Below are 15,976 nucleotides of genomic sequence, written 5' to 3'. Positions count from 1 at the left end.
AGGGCAAAGTGGATACAACACACTATCATCATGTGCTGATAGTATTTGGTACCTAGAATCTAGGTCACTTATACAGGACAGCAGATTATATCCTGGAAAAGACTGTCTCTGAAATGATTTGAAAGTCATGGTGGATGACTAACTGAACATGAGATCCCAGTGTAATGCTGTGGCTAAGAGGTTTAACATAGTTCTTGGAAACATACACAAGGGAATATCAACTAGGAGTAGGGAGATATGTTACCTTTATATACTGCATTAGGGAGACCATTACTGGAATACAGTGCATAGTTCTTCCAAAAGGATGTTGAAAAAATTGGAAAGGATTTAGAACCGAGCCACAAGAATGATTTGATATCTGGAAAATATGTTTTGTAGTAGAGTCTTGGGAAGGTCAGTCAGTTTAGTTTATCCAAGAGAATGTGATCAAGTCACTTTTTAACAATCTACAAAGTCCTATATGGGGAAGAGGGAGGGATAGCTCAGTGGTTTGAGCATTGGCCTGCTAAACCCTGGGTTGTGAGTTCAATCCGTGAGGGGGGCCATTTAGGGATCGGGGCAAAAATTGGGGATTGGTCCTGCTTTGAGCAGGGGTTTGGACTAGATGACCTCCTGAGGTCTCTTCCAACCCTGATATTCTATGGTTCTAAGAGATTTTTGATAGTAGTAGGCTCTTTAGTCCAGCATACAAAGGGATGACAAGATCCAGTGACTGAAAGATGAAAATAGACAGGTTCAGACTTTTAAAGTGAGGTTAACTAACTGTTGGAACAATTTACCTAGGGATGTGATGAGTTTCCCATCACTTGAAGTCTTTTAATCAAGACTGGCTGTCTTTCTAAAAGATATGGTCTATTTCAACCAGAAGCTCTGGGCTTGATGCAGGAATTACTGATGAAATTCTATGACCTGTTATGCAGGAGGTCAGACTTGATGATCATAATGATCCCTTCTGGTCTTAAAATCTGTGAATCATTTTGCATGGGTGTAAATGATCACGCAAGATGCAGGCAACAGTGAATTGATCTGTGTTTCTTCTGTTAACCAGAAGTCTCTACTTCTCTAGGTATGAGAAGTTCTAAAATGAAAGGCTGACAGGACACCATGAGTGAGGTTTTCACAGTGCAAAGTTCCAACTTTGAAAACTTGCAACTTACAAAAGACTTTAAGGAGAAACTCAAAACATAAATTAGTATCTGAAATTTCCTTAAGCTGTGGATTGTTTTGACTAAAAAGCATACACGAGCTGAGGTGCGGTTTTGTTGTTTGTTTTTTCAATACATTAGGTGAGACAGCTGCAAGAGGACGCTGCACGCCTTCAGGCTGCCTATGCTGGGGACAAGGCTGATGACATCCAGAAGCGGGAGAACGAGGTCCTGGAAGCATGGAAAGCATTGCTGGATGCCTGCGAGGGACGCAGGGTTAGACTGGTGGATACAGGAGATAAATTTCGTTTCTTCAGCATGGTTCGTGATCTCATGCTCTGGATGGAAGATGTTATCCGGCAGATCGAAGCCCAAGAGAAGCCAAGGTAATGTGAACATCTGCAATGAAATATTGTAATATTATTATGGTAAGGCTGGTACTTTTGCTGAGAAATATAGCCACCTGTTTAAAGGACTGAGCCAAGACAGCGGGACCAAGGTTTATCTAGATAATTTAGATCCCTCCAACCAGGTGAAATAAAATGGCCGTCTAATCAACCTTTCCATATAGACAGAGGAAAAGCAGGCATTCTGGCCACCCAGACCACAATTAGGAATGGCAGCTATGCTGACTGGCAGATGGAAGGAGCTGCAGAGCTGGCTGGAGAGAACTAGTAAAAAAGAAAGATTTCAGTACTCTGGGAGGGTGGCCGCACCGCACATTAAGTGGTATGAACTATTGTCCGGCTCGTAGGAAAAGGAGAGTGCCCCTGTTAAGGGCTAGATAGGCAGAGAATGACTTGCTATGGCAGCTTCAGAGCAGATCAGCTTGGGGATTCAGACCCTCCCTCCCCCTCCACCCCCCCAGGTGACTGGAAGGTGGGGGGGACTACTCATGTCCACACTGGTGCAGGAAAAGCCCTCTTTTCCCCGAACTAGGCAAAGCCACCCCCACCCTCCGTGGGATTTGTTCAAAACCAGATCTCCTCATGATCCACTGTGGGCATTACACTGGTCAATCCTTTCTTGGGGGGCTGGAAAGGAATTTTTTCCCTCACTGCCAGATTGGCCAAAGTGAGGTGGGGTAGGGTTTGCCTTCCCCACAGTAGGTTGGGGATTTAGTTGGGGCAGACATGAAATGGCGGGGAGGCTATGATGTCACAACTCATTATGTAATCATGGGCTGGATGTCCAGCGCAGGTACTCCATAGGGGAAGGAATATGGTGATCAGATAAAATGGATTGGCAAAGACTTAAAGGCAATATTATTTAAAGGAGTGGAAATGGGGGGGGATTCAGGACCCCTGTGACTGGTACAGAAGGGAGCCTAGCCCCCCCCTTAATTCTCATTTGAGGGGGCAGGTGGGGTCACAGCAGCAAGTTGGCTGTAGAGCAGGGTGGATAAAGGAAGGGAGGTTGACAACTGCAACTCCCCCCGCCTCCCACCATCAATATAGTAATGCTTATGGAATTACCTGCACTGTACACTTTTATCTGCCAGGTATTCCCTGACATTTAGGAATACAGTTTCGGCCTGTTTAAACCACATTCAGTGTCTCCTGTGCAATGTTCCATCTAATCTTTTTTCCGTCCATCTGCAGAATAAATTTTGTTATGTATTTGCAGATGTGCTCCACCAGTAGAAACAAAATTTTTTGATATAATATATATTTTTAAAAAGTGACCATAGGGATAATTACTCCAGCCAGGTCAGGTTAGGCATTTTAGAACTCACTACTCAAAGAATTAAATTTAAGTGTAAGAGAAATAAAAATTATGAAATGCATAGACTGGTCAAAACACAAAAATAACACACTTTGAAAGAATAAAATTACAGAGAATATATGTGCATTGCAGGAAGTACCAAGAAATAACAACTACGATACAAGTATGTGTTGGGAGGTGAGTGTGAAAGAGACACTGTGTATGTGTGCGCGACACTGTGTGCGACACAGACAATGTGTGTGCTGGCTGCTGGGGACATTTCTGAGAGACACCGGGCGTGCGCTGTCTCTTTAAGACACTCAGTGAAAGCTCTCCTGCTCTGTCCTGAGCCCTGTTATCTTCCCTCCCCTGCTCTGTGGAGATGGGTACATAGGGAGTGGGGGCAGAGAGAGAGACTGTGTGAGCTGACTGCTGGGGAAATCTCAGAAACAGTGTGCACTGTCTCTTTAAGAAAGGCACTCAGTCACTCACCATTCATGCAGAGTCCTAGCCAGGCTGCGTCCCCCCTGCTCTGCGGGGATGGGGTACAGGGGCGGAAGGGAGGGGGACACCCTGACATCAGCAGCCTCCTCTTCCCCTCTTCCTCCCCCTCCCTGCTCTGCACAGCCAGCAGGAGGGTGCTGGGAGGGGAGCAGCTGCAGGATGTAGCAAGGTGGGGGAGGTGCACCTGAACACATACTACTAGCTGTGTGTTCTCTGTTAATCAGCTGGGCACCATTTGAACCTCTCCTGGGCAGCCAGTGGCCGCCCAAGCGCACAGCTTACAGGGAACACAGCTCCTGTTCTTTCGGCATAGCCGGACAATTACAACTCTTTCTCATACAGCCTCTAGAGCAGGGATGGCCAACCTGAGCCTAAGAAAGAGCCAGAATTTACCAACGTACATTGCCAAAGAGCCACAGTAATAGGTCAGCAGCCCCCCATCAGTCGTCCCCCCTGCCCCCCCCCCAGCTCCTTCCGCCCACTGGCAGCTCCCCTGATCAGCACCTCCCCCTCCCTTCCTCCCCGCACCTCCCCATCGTGGCCTGCAGGAGGCTCTGGGGGGGAGGGGGAGGAGCGAGGTCGTGGCAGGCTCAGGGGAGGGTGCGGGAAGGGGTGGAGTGGGGGCAGGGCCTGTGGCAGAGCCAGGGTTTGGGTTTCTGGAGTCGGTGCCTATACAAGGAGCCGCATATTAACTTCTGAAGAGCCTCATGTGGCTCCGGAGCCACACGTTAGCCACCCCTGCTCTAGAGTATAGCATAGGATTAAGGAGTTAATGTCACAGCCCTTTGCTCACTTCATGTCTGTTCAGATCAAAATTGTTCCATCTTAATGAAGTTATTGCTTTTTTGTTTAAAGAAAATAAATAGGTGAATAGCTTAAAAAAATCCCTCTAGCCATATCAATTCATCATCAATCCCTTTTACCACTTCTCTTTTATAATGAGCCTTTCAGCCTGTTGATTTAAAGAAGACAAATCATACTCTTGTGTATGGTTGCTTCATTGAATATCTACTGAATGATAATTCTTGGCTCTTTCTTGTTAGATTTAAGGGCTGTTAGATGCATTTAGATTCCTTGTACCTATAAGGCACAGCCACAGTGCGAGCTCCAGGAGCCACTGTTGACCCGGTGCTTCACAGTAGCATGACCATTGTGCCACATTTGGAGAGGAAACCGTGTCTAGTTCCAGTGCAGAGGGGGAGTGGGCCTGCCTCTCCTCTCCCATTTTGCAGAGGCAAGCACTAGTAGCAACACCAATTTCACATAGTACTTACTGTTAGTACTGACCACGACATAGATGTGTAAGGGGGATGCTCCTTGTAGCCTGTCTCCAGTCATGCACATCACGCAGAGGCTGGGTACAATCTTGCCTCTTGTGTAGAATTACAAACCAGGAATTAATAAATTCTAGATTGTGCATTTCTGTTGTAACTTATTTGCTTAAAAGAACAACTATGTGGTACCATTAATTTTGGAGTATACATTTCTAAACCACAATTTGTCATTGTAGGGATGTTTCATCTGTTGAATTACTAATGAACAATCACCAGGGTATCAAAGCAGAAATTGACGCCCGTAACGACAGCTTTACTACGTGCATTGAGCTTGGCAAATCTCTTCTGGCAAGGAAACACTATGCATCAGAAGAGGTACTCTGCTTGCTGACTATACAAGAGCTGCAGTGCAGCTGAACTGTGGATTTTGTTTCGGTCAGAGAAGGCTTGCATTGTGTAATCTGCTGATTAATGAGGTGTTCATTTATAATGACTGCATTACTTAAGGGTCCATTGCACTTGCATTGATGAGATTACTGTATTATTTCTAATCTAGGGTCAGTTCAGCGGTACAACTTTGTGTATCCATGTGGGGGATCAGTATTAGAGTCCCCAGTTTCTCACCTAAACTTTCCTTTTGGTCCAGGTAACATGCAGAAGTGACACTCTCAGTTCTGATGTGGAGGAGGGATGTGTACTGTTGGGATGATAAAAGAAAGGAGTACTTGTGGCACCTTAGAGACTAACCAATTTATTTGAGCATAAGCTTTCGTGAGGTACAGCTCACTTCATCGGAGTGAGCTGTAGCTCACGAAAGCTTATGCTCAAATAAATTGGTTAGTCTCTAAGGTGCCACAAGTCCTCCTTTTCTTTTTGCGAATACGGACTAACATGCCTTCTACTCTGAAACCTGTTGGGACGATGAAACCTATGAGCAAAAAGGGCAACCTTCAGTCTTGTCAAAACCAAGGGGAGTGGTGTATTACAGAGCCTACTTGAAGAAGGAATAGGAGTGGTTTTGTGCCTCGCTACGCAAGAACAGTCTCTAGCTTGTGGGTGGTGAAATATTAAGGGGGAAAGTGTCCTGTTCTGAAGTCATAAGGGAGAAATCTCTGACTCCCTGGTACTTAAACCCTGGATTTTATTCCTAATTTATCCTGGTCACTTTGGGACCCTGTTAGGGATGCCGTAAGCCTAAGGAAAGACCCACAACCCTCATTTCTTCACTGCCACCTTTGGGGGAAAGGCCTTATTTTATAGCAAAGTTACTGTCTATCCCGGGAACTGATGATTTCTTTGTCAGCATTACAGATAAACACAGTGCGGCCTCCTCAAAGAGGCGTTTAGTGGGCAACTGGAGAGGCTTTTCCAACCAGTTTTCTTGTTGAGAACAATGTAGGTTCATGTAGGTGTGTCAGTGGATTTGACTGTTGTCAACATAGATTGCTACTGACATGTAGTAGCACCCATGGATTAAGTAATGTGGATTATCTGATAGTGTACATCCTCCACTTTTTTCTATGGTTGCATCAGTCAGATTGGATTGGAAAAAATAAGCCATGTCCAATTTATATTTCTTACTAATTAATCTGTATGTTGTATTTTTAAAGTTAAAGTTGTTATATCAAGTCATGCAAATGCTGAATTTTAACTGCAATATTGTACTTACAATCAGGATTCAGAACATCAGTGTGTCCTCACCAAGGATTACTGCTGACAGAAAGCAACTGCACCCACTTCCATTAAGTTTAATTTTAAATTCCCCACTGACAGTTTTGCACAGTGTATCCTGTTTCTGAAAGTCAGCGCCTTTTGTTTGTGGTAACAGCTTATACCAGGGGTGGGCAAACTGCAGCCCAGGGGCCACATCCAGCCCTCCAGGCGTTTTAATCCAGCCCTCAAGCTCCTGCTGGGAACTGAGGTCTGGGGCTTGCCCTGCTCTGGCACTCTAGCCAGGGAGTGGGGTCAAGGTCTTGCTCCAGTCCGCACGGCTCCCAGAAGCAGTGGCATGTCCCCACTACAGTTCCTATGCATAGGGGCAGCCAGAGGGCTCTGCGTGCTGCCCCTGCAGCTCCCATTTGCCAGGAACCACAGCCAATGGGAGCTGCAGGGGCAGCTCCTGTGGACAGGACGCGCAGAGCCACCTGGACACAACTTTGGGTAGGAGCCGGAGAGGGGACATGCCGCTCTTTCTGGGAGCTGCTTGAGGTAAGCGCTGCCTGGAGCCTGCCCCCATGACCCCTTCCCACGCCCCAACCTCCTGCCCTAGCCCTGATCCCCCTCCTGCCCTCCGAACCCCTCAGTCCGAGCCTGGAGCACCCTCCTGAACCCCCAACCCCTCATCCCCAGCCCCACTCCAAAGCCTGCACCCCCAGCCGAAGCCCTCCCGCAACCCAACCCACAGTTTCGTGAGCATTCATGGCCCGCCATACAATTTCCACACCCATATGTGCCCCTCAGGCCAAAAAGTTTGCCCACCCCTGGCTTATACAGTGTGGTTGGTGGTGGTGAGTTATTTGATGTTTATGTAACGTTGGTCCATTGTCTTAAATTCAGATCAAGGAAAAGTTATTGCAGTTGACAGAGAAGAGAAAAGAAATGATTGACAAATGGGAAGACAGATGGGAATGGCTGAGACTGAGTAAGGATGCATTTAAATTGCTTATTAGCAGAGTGAGTTGTAACTGTTTCTGCATTGATATCTTTGGCTACTGCAAGAACACACAAGTACTTATCTGTTCACTATTGCTGATTGGAGTTGAGTTCACATTGGAATCATAACAGTAGCATTTGCTACTGCCAGTGGTACAGCAACTGGGTAATGGCTGCATCGAGGGCCCAATCCCGCAGCATCAAAGATTAAATGGGCATTTTGCCTTTGACTTCAGTGAGGGCAGAATTGGAACTCTAACTAGCTAGATACACAATGCCTTATGGATGTAATTATTTTCATTTTCTTTTTTACAGTTTATTTTTATTGGGTTTCCGCAGTAACAATAAGGCATTTGAAAGGGCATTTCAAGCATGCTACACATATGTGCAGTATAGACCTGTGTTATCTGATATGACAGAGTCTACATGTTTGGAAGTGCTTTGGTTCATAAACTGTGTATTTTTAAACCTGTAAACCCATGAGGTTTCTTATACCAAAGACAAACAGTCGATAAGCAGAATATCTAGGGCTGTTGATTAATTGCAGTTAACTCATGTGATTAACTCAAAACTGTTAACTGCTATTAAAAAAATTAATCACGACTAATCACACTGTTAAACAATAGAATACCAATTGAAATTTATAAATATTTTTGGACGTTTTTCTGCATTTTCAAATATTGATTTCTATTACAACACAGAATACAAAGTGTACAGTGCTCACTTTATATTATTACTTTTTATTACAAATATTTGCACTGTAAAAATGATAAGCAAAAGAAATAGTATTCTTCAGTTCACCTCACACAAGTGCTGTAGTGCAATCTCTTTATCGTGAAAGTGTAACTCACAAATGTAAGATTTTGCAATGTAAGATTTTGTTTCTTAGGCAGAAATATAACATGATCTTTACACCATTTTTATTATACTGCTTGAAAGGCCAGCACTAAATATATTAGCATGGGGATAAAAGTTCTTTCCTCCCACTCATCCGAAGTAAACAAACAGGTAACTCCAAACTTTCCCTCCCCGTCTTCTTTGATTTTCTCTCTCCTTCACCGTAGCTTTTTCCTTGCACTTGCTAAGGCAGGGAACTTGTCTTCTGGTCAGCCAGCCTTTTTCTACAGCCTCTGTCATTAAGGGTGGATCCAGGAACACAGTATCTTCTGGTCAGCTTCTCCCTGAAGCCCGTGCTGTGGTAATAGGTAGCTGAAGTATGGGGATATTCTAGGCTTGACTAGACAACTTTCCATTTCAAAGAGGTACTCCCAAAACTCAGAGGTCTTGTTATCAAGTGACTCTTTGCTGCAGTGGAAACCTTGTTACCTCTATCGTTTTATGGTACCCTAGATGGCTGCCTGGCAGACCTTAATTGCATGACATAGGCTGTACGTGTTCCTGCTTTGAATGCAAGGAAAATCCTAGGCACTGTTTTTTATTCCATTTTACATCAACACATTTCCTCATTTCCAAAGCTATTTATGTGGAACACCGCAAAAACCACCCAGTGTTATACTATTAAGGATATACGTTCAATTGCGGTTAAGAAGCTTCTAGGAGTGTAAAGCCACAAAAACATAGCGTAAGGGCTTGTCTTCACTACAGGGGAGATTGCTGCTGCTACAATCGATGTAGCAGGTGTCGATTTAGCAGGTCTAGTAAAGATCTGCTAAATCAATGACAGAGTGCTCTCCAGTCGACTCCAGTTCCCCAAGAAGAGTAAGGTAAGTCGACTGGAGAGCGTCTCCCATTGATGCAGCTCAGTGAAGAGACTGGGGTAAGTCAACCTAAGCTATGTCAACTCCAGCTAGGTTATTCACATAGCTGGAGTAGTGTAACTTAGGTCAGCTTACCCCGGTAGTGAAGAAAAGCCCTAACTTTTGAGTGTTGTGAGAATGGGTTTAAAGGAGGCCCCTTGGTTTAACAGAAAGTATATCTCCCAGTCAGGCTCCATCTGGGTGTACAACAAAGAACTAGGGCTGTTGATTAATTGCAGTTAACTCAAGTGATTAATTAAAAAAAATTAAGTGCGATTAAAAAAATTAATCAAACTGTTAAACCATAGAATACCAATTGAATTTTATTTTATTTTTTTAAATTTTATTAAATATTTTTGAATGCTTTTCTACATTTTCAAATATATTGATTTCTATTACAACACAGAATACAAAGTGTACAGTGCTCACTTTATATTATTTTTGCTTACAAATATTTGCATTGTAAAAATGATAAACAAAAGAAATAGTATTTTTCAGTTCACCTCATACAAGTACTGTAGTGCAGTCTCTTTATCGTGAAAGTGTAACTTACAAATGTAGATTTTTTTTTGTTACATGACTGCTCTCAAAACAAAGCAATGTAAAACTTTAGAGCCTACAAGTCCTTTCAGTCCTACTTCTTGTTCAGCCAATCGCTAAGACAAACAAGTTTTTTTACATTTACAGGCGATACGGCTGACTGCTTCTTATTTAAAATGTCACCTGAAAGTGAAAACAGGCATTCTCTTTTGTAGCCAGCGTTGCAAGGTATTTACGTGCCAGATATGCTAAACATTCATATGCCCATTCATGCTTCGGCCACCATTCCAAAGGACATGCTTCCATGCTGATGAGGCTCGTTAAAAAAATAATGTGTTAATTAAATTTGTGATTGAACTCCTTGGGGGAGAATTGTACATCTCCTGTTCTGTTTTACCTGCATTCTGCCATATATTTCATGTTATCTCAGTCTCAGATGATTACCCAGCACATGTTCGTTTTAAGAACACTTTCACTACAGATTTGACAAAATGCAAAGAAGGTACCAATGTGAGATTTCTCAGGATAGATACAGCACTCAACCCAAGGTTTAAGAATCTGAAGTGCCTTCCAAAATCTGAGAGGGACAAGGTGTGGAGAATGCTTTCAGATATCTTAAAAGGAGGGTGGATTTGATTTAAATCAAATTGAAATAAATAATGATTTAAATCACTAGTCAGAAAGACTCGATTTAATCATGGTTTTCTACATAAAAGTGCATTCTTGTTGGTTGTTATAACCTTAATACATATTGTTCACAACTCAGAGATAGATGTAGGTTTCATTTTTAGACGGTACATGTTATACATTTTTAAACAGTGACTTGTTTTGAAAACTTTTCAGATTAGTTTTACAGCTATATCAGAAAATGATTGTTTGGTTATTTCATTTACCAAAGGTAATTGAAGCAGATATTTATGAAGTCATTCGGAAGTGAACTATCTCCAGTTCAACAGGTTAATCATTAATATTTGGAGGATTTTCTTGCCATGCTGTATTAGGAGGAGAACATCACCAGACAGACATTTAAATGGTTTTATTTAACTAAAACAACAATGTTAAATATTCTGGATTTTTTTCTTCAAGAGCAAACATATGTCCCTCGCTTCTCACATTTATCTCCAGACTTCTTCTCCTTGTCCAGATCTATTCCGCCCCCAACAATCTTCTATTCATTGAACTTTTTGAAACTTTTCACTTTTAGAGAGAGGTAAGGGATTGACTCTGTGTACACAAATTTGCAGAGGGACGATAGAGTTGAGGTCTGTTATTTCTCACCTCTGTATATTTATTTATTTTAAAATATTTTTGCTGTTAACAAGCATGTTACCTTTGGAGACACAAATCTATAGTCTGAGAACAGTAAAACTAAGCATCTCTGATGGTGTCTTCTAGACTGAGCACTGAGTCCCATTGGGTAGATAGAAAGATTAGCCTAAATAATCAGAAGCCTGTGGAACCCCATAAGATTGGGTCCCTAATCCATGAACTATTGGAACTCATTAACAAAACTTTTCTTAAATGTTACATGAATATATTGTCTCATACAATAGAATTAGAATTTATAATCCCTATTCCAGGATGCGATACATTATAGTTCAAAGATATCTTAATTAAAACTCTCTTTAGATAGGTTTTTTCCTCAAAAAGCATTTTATCAAAAAAATCCAATTTAAATTAAAAAAAAAATCAGATTTTTTTTATTTATTTTTCTTTAAAAATCATTTTTATCCACCCTGCTTAAAAGAGCAACACTCCAATGTGGAAACTACAGAACCCAAACCACCAAAAAAGAAAATCAACCTTCTGCTGGCGGCATCTGACTTAGATGATGAAAATGAACATGCATTGGTCCACTCTGCTTTGAATCGTTATCGAGCAGAACCTGTCATCAGCATGGACACATGTCCTCTGGAATGGTGGTTAAAGCAAGAAGGGACATATGACTCTTTAGCACATCGGGCACATAAATATCTTGCTATGCCGGCTACAACAGTGCCATGCAAAGGCCTGTTCTCACTTTCAGGTGACATTATAAACAAGACGTGGGCAGAATTATCTCCTGCAAACTGTAACCAAACTTATTTGTCTGAGCGATTGGCTAAAGTAGGACTGAGTGGACTTGTAGGTTCTAAAGTTTTACATTGTTTTATTTTTGAATGCAGTTATATTTTGTACATAATTCTACATTTGTAAGTTCAACTTTCATTATTAAGAGATTGCACTACATTACTTGTTTTAGGTGAATTGAAATATACTATTTCTTCTGTTTTTTAGAGTGCAAATATTTGCAATCAAAAATAAATATAAAGTGAGCACTGTACACTTTGTATTCTGTGTTGTAATTGAAATCAATATATTTGAAAATGTAGAAAACATCCAAAAATATTTAAATAAATGGTATTCTGTTATTGTTTAACAGTGTGATTAATCGCAATACTTTTTTTAATTGTGCAATTAATCTTTTTAATCGCTTGACAGCCCTAAAATATCGTAACATCACAATACTCAGTGACAGACGACAGGTCACGTCATAAAATCTTAAATACGTCCATTGTAAGGCCCGGCCAACAATCCATTATCTTATTATTAATGTATGGTGAATGCATTACTTGCACCAAAGACACATGCTTTGCATAGTTCTACCACTGTATTGGTTCCTGAGACACCAGCTGTACTCCTGACAGTGCTACTGGAGTAGAACCCAATTCAACTTCCACTGAACTCAGCAGATGTCTCTTCCTTCACTTCTGCAGGAACTGGGCAAGCCCATAGTTGGGAGTTTAAGTGTTGATTAATGTGCCTTTTGCATCTTGATATGAGCATTGCTCAAACTACCTCAGCAAAACTAGAACGTCAAAATTACTGTCTAGTATAAGTCCATTCAATTCAGTTGACTTAGTTCAGAGACAAATTCAGCCAAAGACACTTAAATCCCTCCCTGCCTCCCACCCTTCTAAAAACAAGAACTAAAGGTACCTGACTACATTGTGCCACTTTTGATGTCACTAAGCACTGACTGCCTTATATTTTTGCTCAGTTCTGGAAGTACATCAGTTCTCAAGGGATGCTAGTGTGGCTGAGGCCTGGCTGCTGGGACAGGAGCCATACCTATCCAGTCGTGAGATAGGTCAAAGTGTGGATGAAGTGGAAAAGTTAATTAAGCGGCATGAAGCGTTTGAAAAATCTGCAGCTACTTGGGATGAAAGATTTTCAGCACTGGAAAGACTGACTACAGTGAGTACTCTTTAAGTCCCCAAAGGGCTGCTTTCTTGGCTACTTTCTTATGTTTTGTTCACTGTAATATTTACACTTTCCCTTCAGTTTATTAAATCAAATTGACCCTGTCACTCAGACACTAACATGTCTCTCCCACTAATGCTAATACCTTCCCCAGCTCCAGAGGTGAAAGTAAGGCGGTCTAGACCGGCAAGAGCCGGTACGCTGTGCAGGACCAGACCGGCTTCCCCAGGCCAGCGATTTAAAGGGTCCGGGGCTCCCTGTAGCAGCCGGAGCCCTGGGCCCTTTAAATCACCACCTGAGCCCTGCTGCCGGAGCCCTGGGGTAGCAGCAGCAAGTCTCTGGTGGTGATTTAAAGGGCCAGGGGCTCCGGCCGCTGCTACCGCAACGGAACCCCAGTCCCTTTAGATCTTGATTTAAAGGCCCTGCCTCTTCTGGATGAGGCCATGCCCCCTGCTCAGCAAAAGCCCTGAGTTATAGGCATCTTTTAGAAATGCTTCTTGAAAACGACTGAGGTGTGAGTCATTACCATTCTCCAATATTTTCCCTCCCTAGCTGGAATTACTGGAAGTACGTCGACAGCAAGAGGAAGAGGAAAGAAAGAGGCAGCCTCCTTCCCCAGAGCCAAGCCCAAAGGTTCCAGAAGATGCAGATTCACAACAATGGTAAGCTCAGACCAAAGAAGGCAAACTGCATATGAATTACTCCCCCCTTGGGCCCCACAAGTAATAATAAACTTACCTTCAGACAAAACTCTCAGGTGTGCTGATGTGTTTGAAGTGAGGGACCCAGGGTTAATGTTTCTGGGTGGTACATGCGTGTGCATGCCCTAAATTGAAGTCTACTGAATGCTGTGTTCCAGATTATTGAGGATCGTGACAGGATGGTAGATGCTAGCACCCTGCACAAAGGAGCCCTGCTTCTCTGTTGAGCCATAACTCTGCATAACGATACAGGATATTTACGAATGAGTCAAAGTGAAAAGTGCATTTTGTTAACTGTTACCAGGATACAAGAGGGGCAGGATTGTCATTCTGAGGCAGAGGGAACTATGGGTTAGGAACAGAGAACCCCAGGAACAACCAAGTTTAGGGAGAGCTTATGTTCTGTTGTAGTTTGAGTTGCCAGTAAAGCCAAATGCAAGGAATGGGATAAGTGTGCACTAGTACAGTGTGTCTGTATTTTGCATGGAGCAAGATTGGAACTCCATCTGTCTGATAAAATGAAAACAGTTGTCCTCAATCACCTGCTCAAACAATCTTCGATTCAGAACTAAAGAATGAGGGGGAATTCTGAGTGTAGAGGAGAAGGCCCCCAAATAAGATATTTGATGCTGACAACAGCCCAGTTTCATTTAATTAGTCACTGGAAATCTCCATGAGCCTGCAGGGAGCTTGGCTCACCTCCTTAGGCTAATACACTGAGGGCCAAACCCATTGAAGCATGGGCTTGCCCCCGGCCTGGCCTGCCCCCTTCCCCCACCAGAGCGCTCCCCCCTATATCCCCAAGGTTGCTGGCAGCCTGCCCCAGCCCAGGGCCACCCAAATGCCTCCAGTCCCAGAGCACTGGGAGTCCCTGGCCACAGGCTGGCCCCCACTAATCCCAGCCCGGGGCCCCGGCCACGGGGAAAGAGCACCAGTGAGAAGCAGAAGTGGTCCTGGGGGCTGAGTGTGGGCTGGGCCATACAGGGCTGTTTGGGGAGCCTCAGCCTCCCCTGTCCTGTGATAACTGCCGCCCATGCATTGAAGTCAATGGACAGATTGATTTCATTCTCAGCATAAGGACATATGGGTAAAACTTTCTAGGTCTGCACAACATTTGAAGAAGTTGCTCAGTGTGCACCAGCTACAGTTACAATTTAAGTCGCACACAAATTCCAGTTATTTTCTGTGTGATGAGGACAGAATCCTAGTTAGGTTATTATGATATAAAAGACTCAGGGCCTGATTCTGCCCTCACATTATTCCATATCAGGAGTAACCCATAGAACTCAATGTACTTACACTTTTAAAACTGATGTAAATCGCAGGAGATTCAGGCATTTGTATAACAATTGCTTCTATTTCTACAGTGCATAAAATACAGTAGGAAAGTTTGTTTTTTGAGAGGAAGGTTTTGTGACTTTCTAGAATTTCATGCAATTTTTTTTTCTCTCTCCCAACAGGGATGGTACAAAAGGAGAACAGGTTTCCCAAAATGGTTTACCTTCAGACCAGGAGTCTCCACGGGTTAGTTACCGCTCCCAAACCTACCAAAACTACAAAAACTTTAATAGCAGATGGACAGCCAATGACCGACCATGGTCTGGACTGTGACATACAAAACCAATTGCAGCGAAAACCGTCTTTATTCAGTATTTTATTGGTTTTAATCTTTTGGCTTCAAATCCCCTGCTGCTTTTCTTTTTTCCCATCCAGTCGACTTTTATTTAATTAGTAGCCCTCTTGGATATATATTTGATTCACTTTAATCCTTGTTTATTTGAATCTCTTCACTGACACTCAGTTAAGTTAAAGTGACACTTTTATTTCCTGTTACTTATTGTGAGTTTTTTATGTCATTAATAGCATTAAGTTTTTACAGCTAAATCATCCTTTAGATGAGTAATTAAGATTTAATGAGATTCCATCATAATGAAGAAGAAAACTAAAATCTGACAGGTATGACGCATTCAGTTATACTAGAGATTTCAGCGCGGCAACATTATTAAATTAGCTGCATTAGCAAATGAGTTATTTATGAGGCTGAAGATAATATATGCAAATGAGCTTGACAATACAGGCTGTGGGGGAGAAAAGAGTTATAACTACCAAAAATAAAGGCCCAAAGGTTAGTTGTATAACATTCCATGCAGAATGAACTTTTTAACTGAAGAGAAAAACAAACAGAGAACCTAGCATGCTAAAAATTAGCAACTGGATTTTTTGATATTCAGTCCTTATAAAGTGTTTTAGTCTTACCGCATAACCATTTAGGTCCAGATTCTACCCTGATTTCTTCTTAGTTTACACCATAGAAACTCCATTGAGTAAAATAGAGACACCCTGGATATGGTGGTATAACTGAGAGCAGATACCAACTCTGAAAAAGGAGCTGCAATGCTTTCTTTAAAAAAAAAATACACCCCAAATTTTTAACTGAATATAGGCTAATTCTTGCC

At 42.5% G+C, this 15,976-nt stretch overlaps 1 protein-coding gene across 3 annotated transcripts in view; it reads left to right on the top strand.

The window, feature by feature from the left end:
- SPTBN1 (spectrin beta, non-erythrocytic 1) overlaps nt 1–15,976 on the top strand; it is a 220,065-nt gene that overhangs the window by 190,377 nt on the left and 13,712 nt on the right. For all 3 annotated transcript variants that reach the window (XM_048842862.2, XM_048842861.2, XM_048842864.2), the window contains 6 exons: nt 1,287–1,531; nt 4,864–5,002; nt 7,184–7,268; nt 12,617–12,813; nt 13,372–13,481; nt 14,981–15,044. In XM_048842862.2, coding sequence (XP_048698819.1) covers nt 1,287–1,531; nt 4,864–5,002; nt 7,184–7,268; nt 12,617–12,813; nt 13,372–13,481; nt 14,981–15,044 — 840 coding nt within the window. The remainder of the gene's footprint in view (nt 1–1,286; nt 1,532–4,863; nt 5,003–7,183; nt 7,269–12,616; nt 12,814–13,371; nt 13,482–14,980; nt 15,045–15,976) is intronic.

This window comes from Caretta caretta, chromosome 3 (genome assembly GCF_965140235.1).
Source record: "Caretta caretta isolate rCarCar2 chromosome 3, rCarCar1.hap1, whole genome shotgun sequence".
Lineage (NCBI taxonomy): Eukaryota > Metazoa > Chordata > Testudines > Cheloniidae > Caretta > Caretta caretta.
The sequence above is the reverse complement of the archived record's forward strand: the minus strand, read 5'-3'. Positions and strand labels throughout refer to the sequence as shown.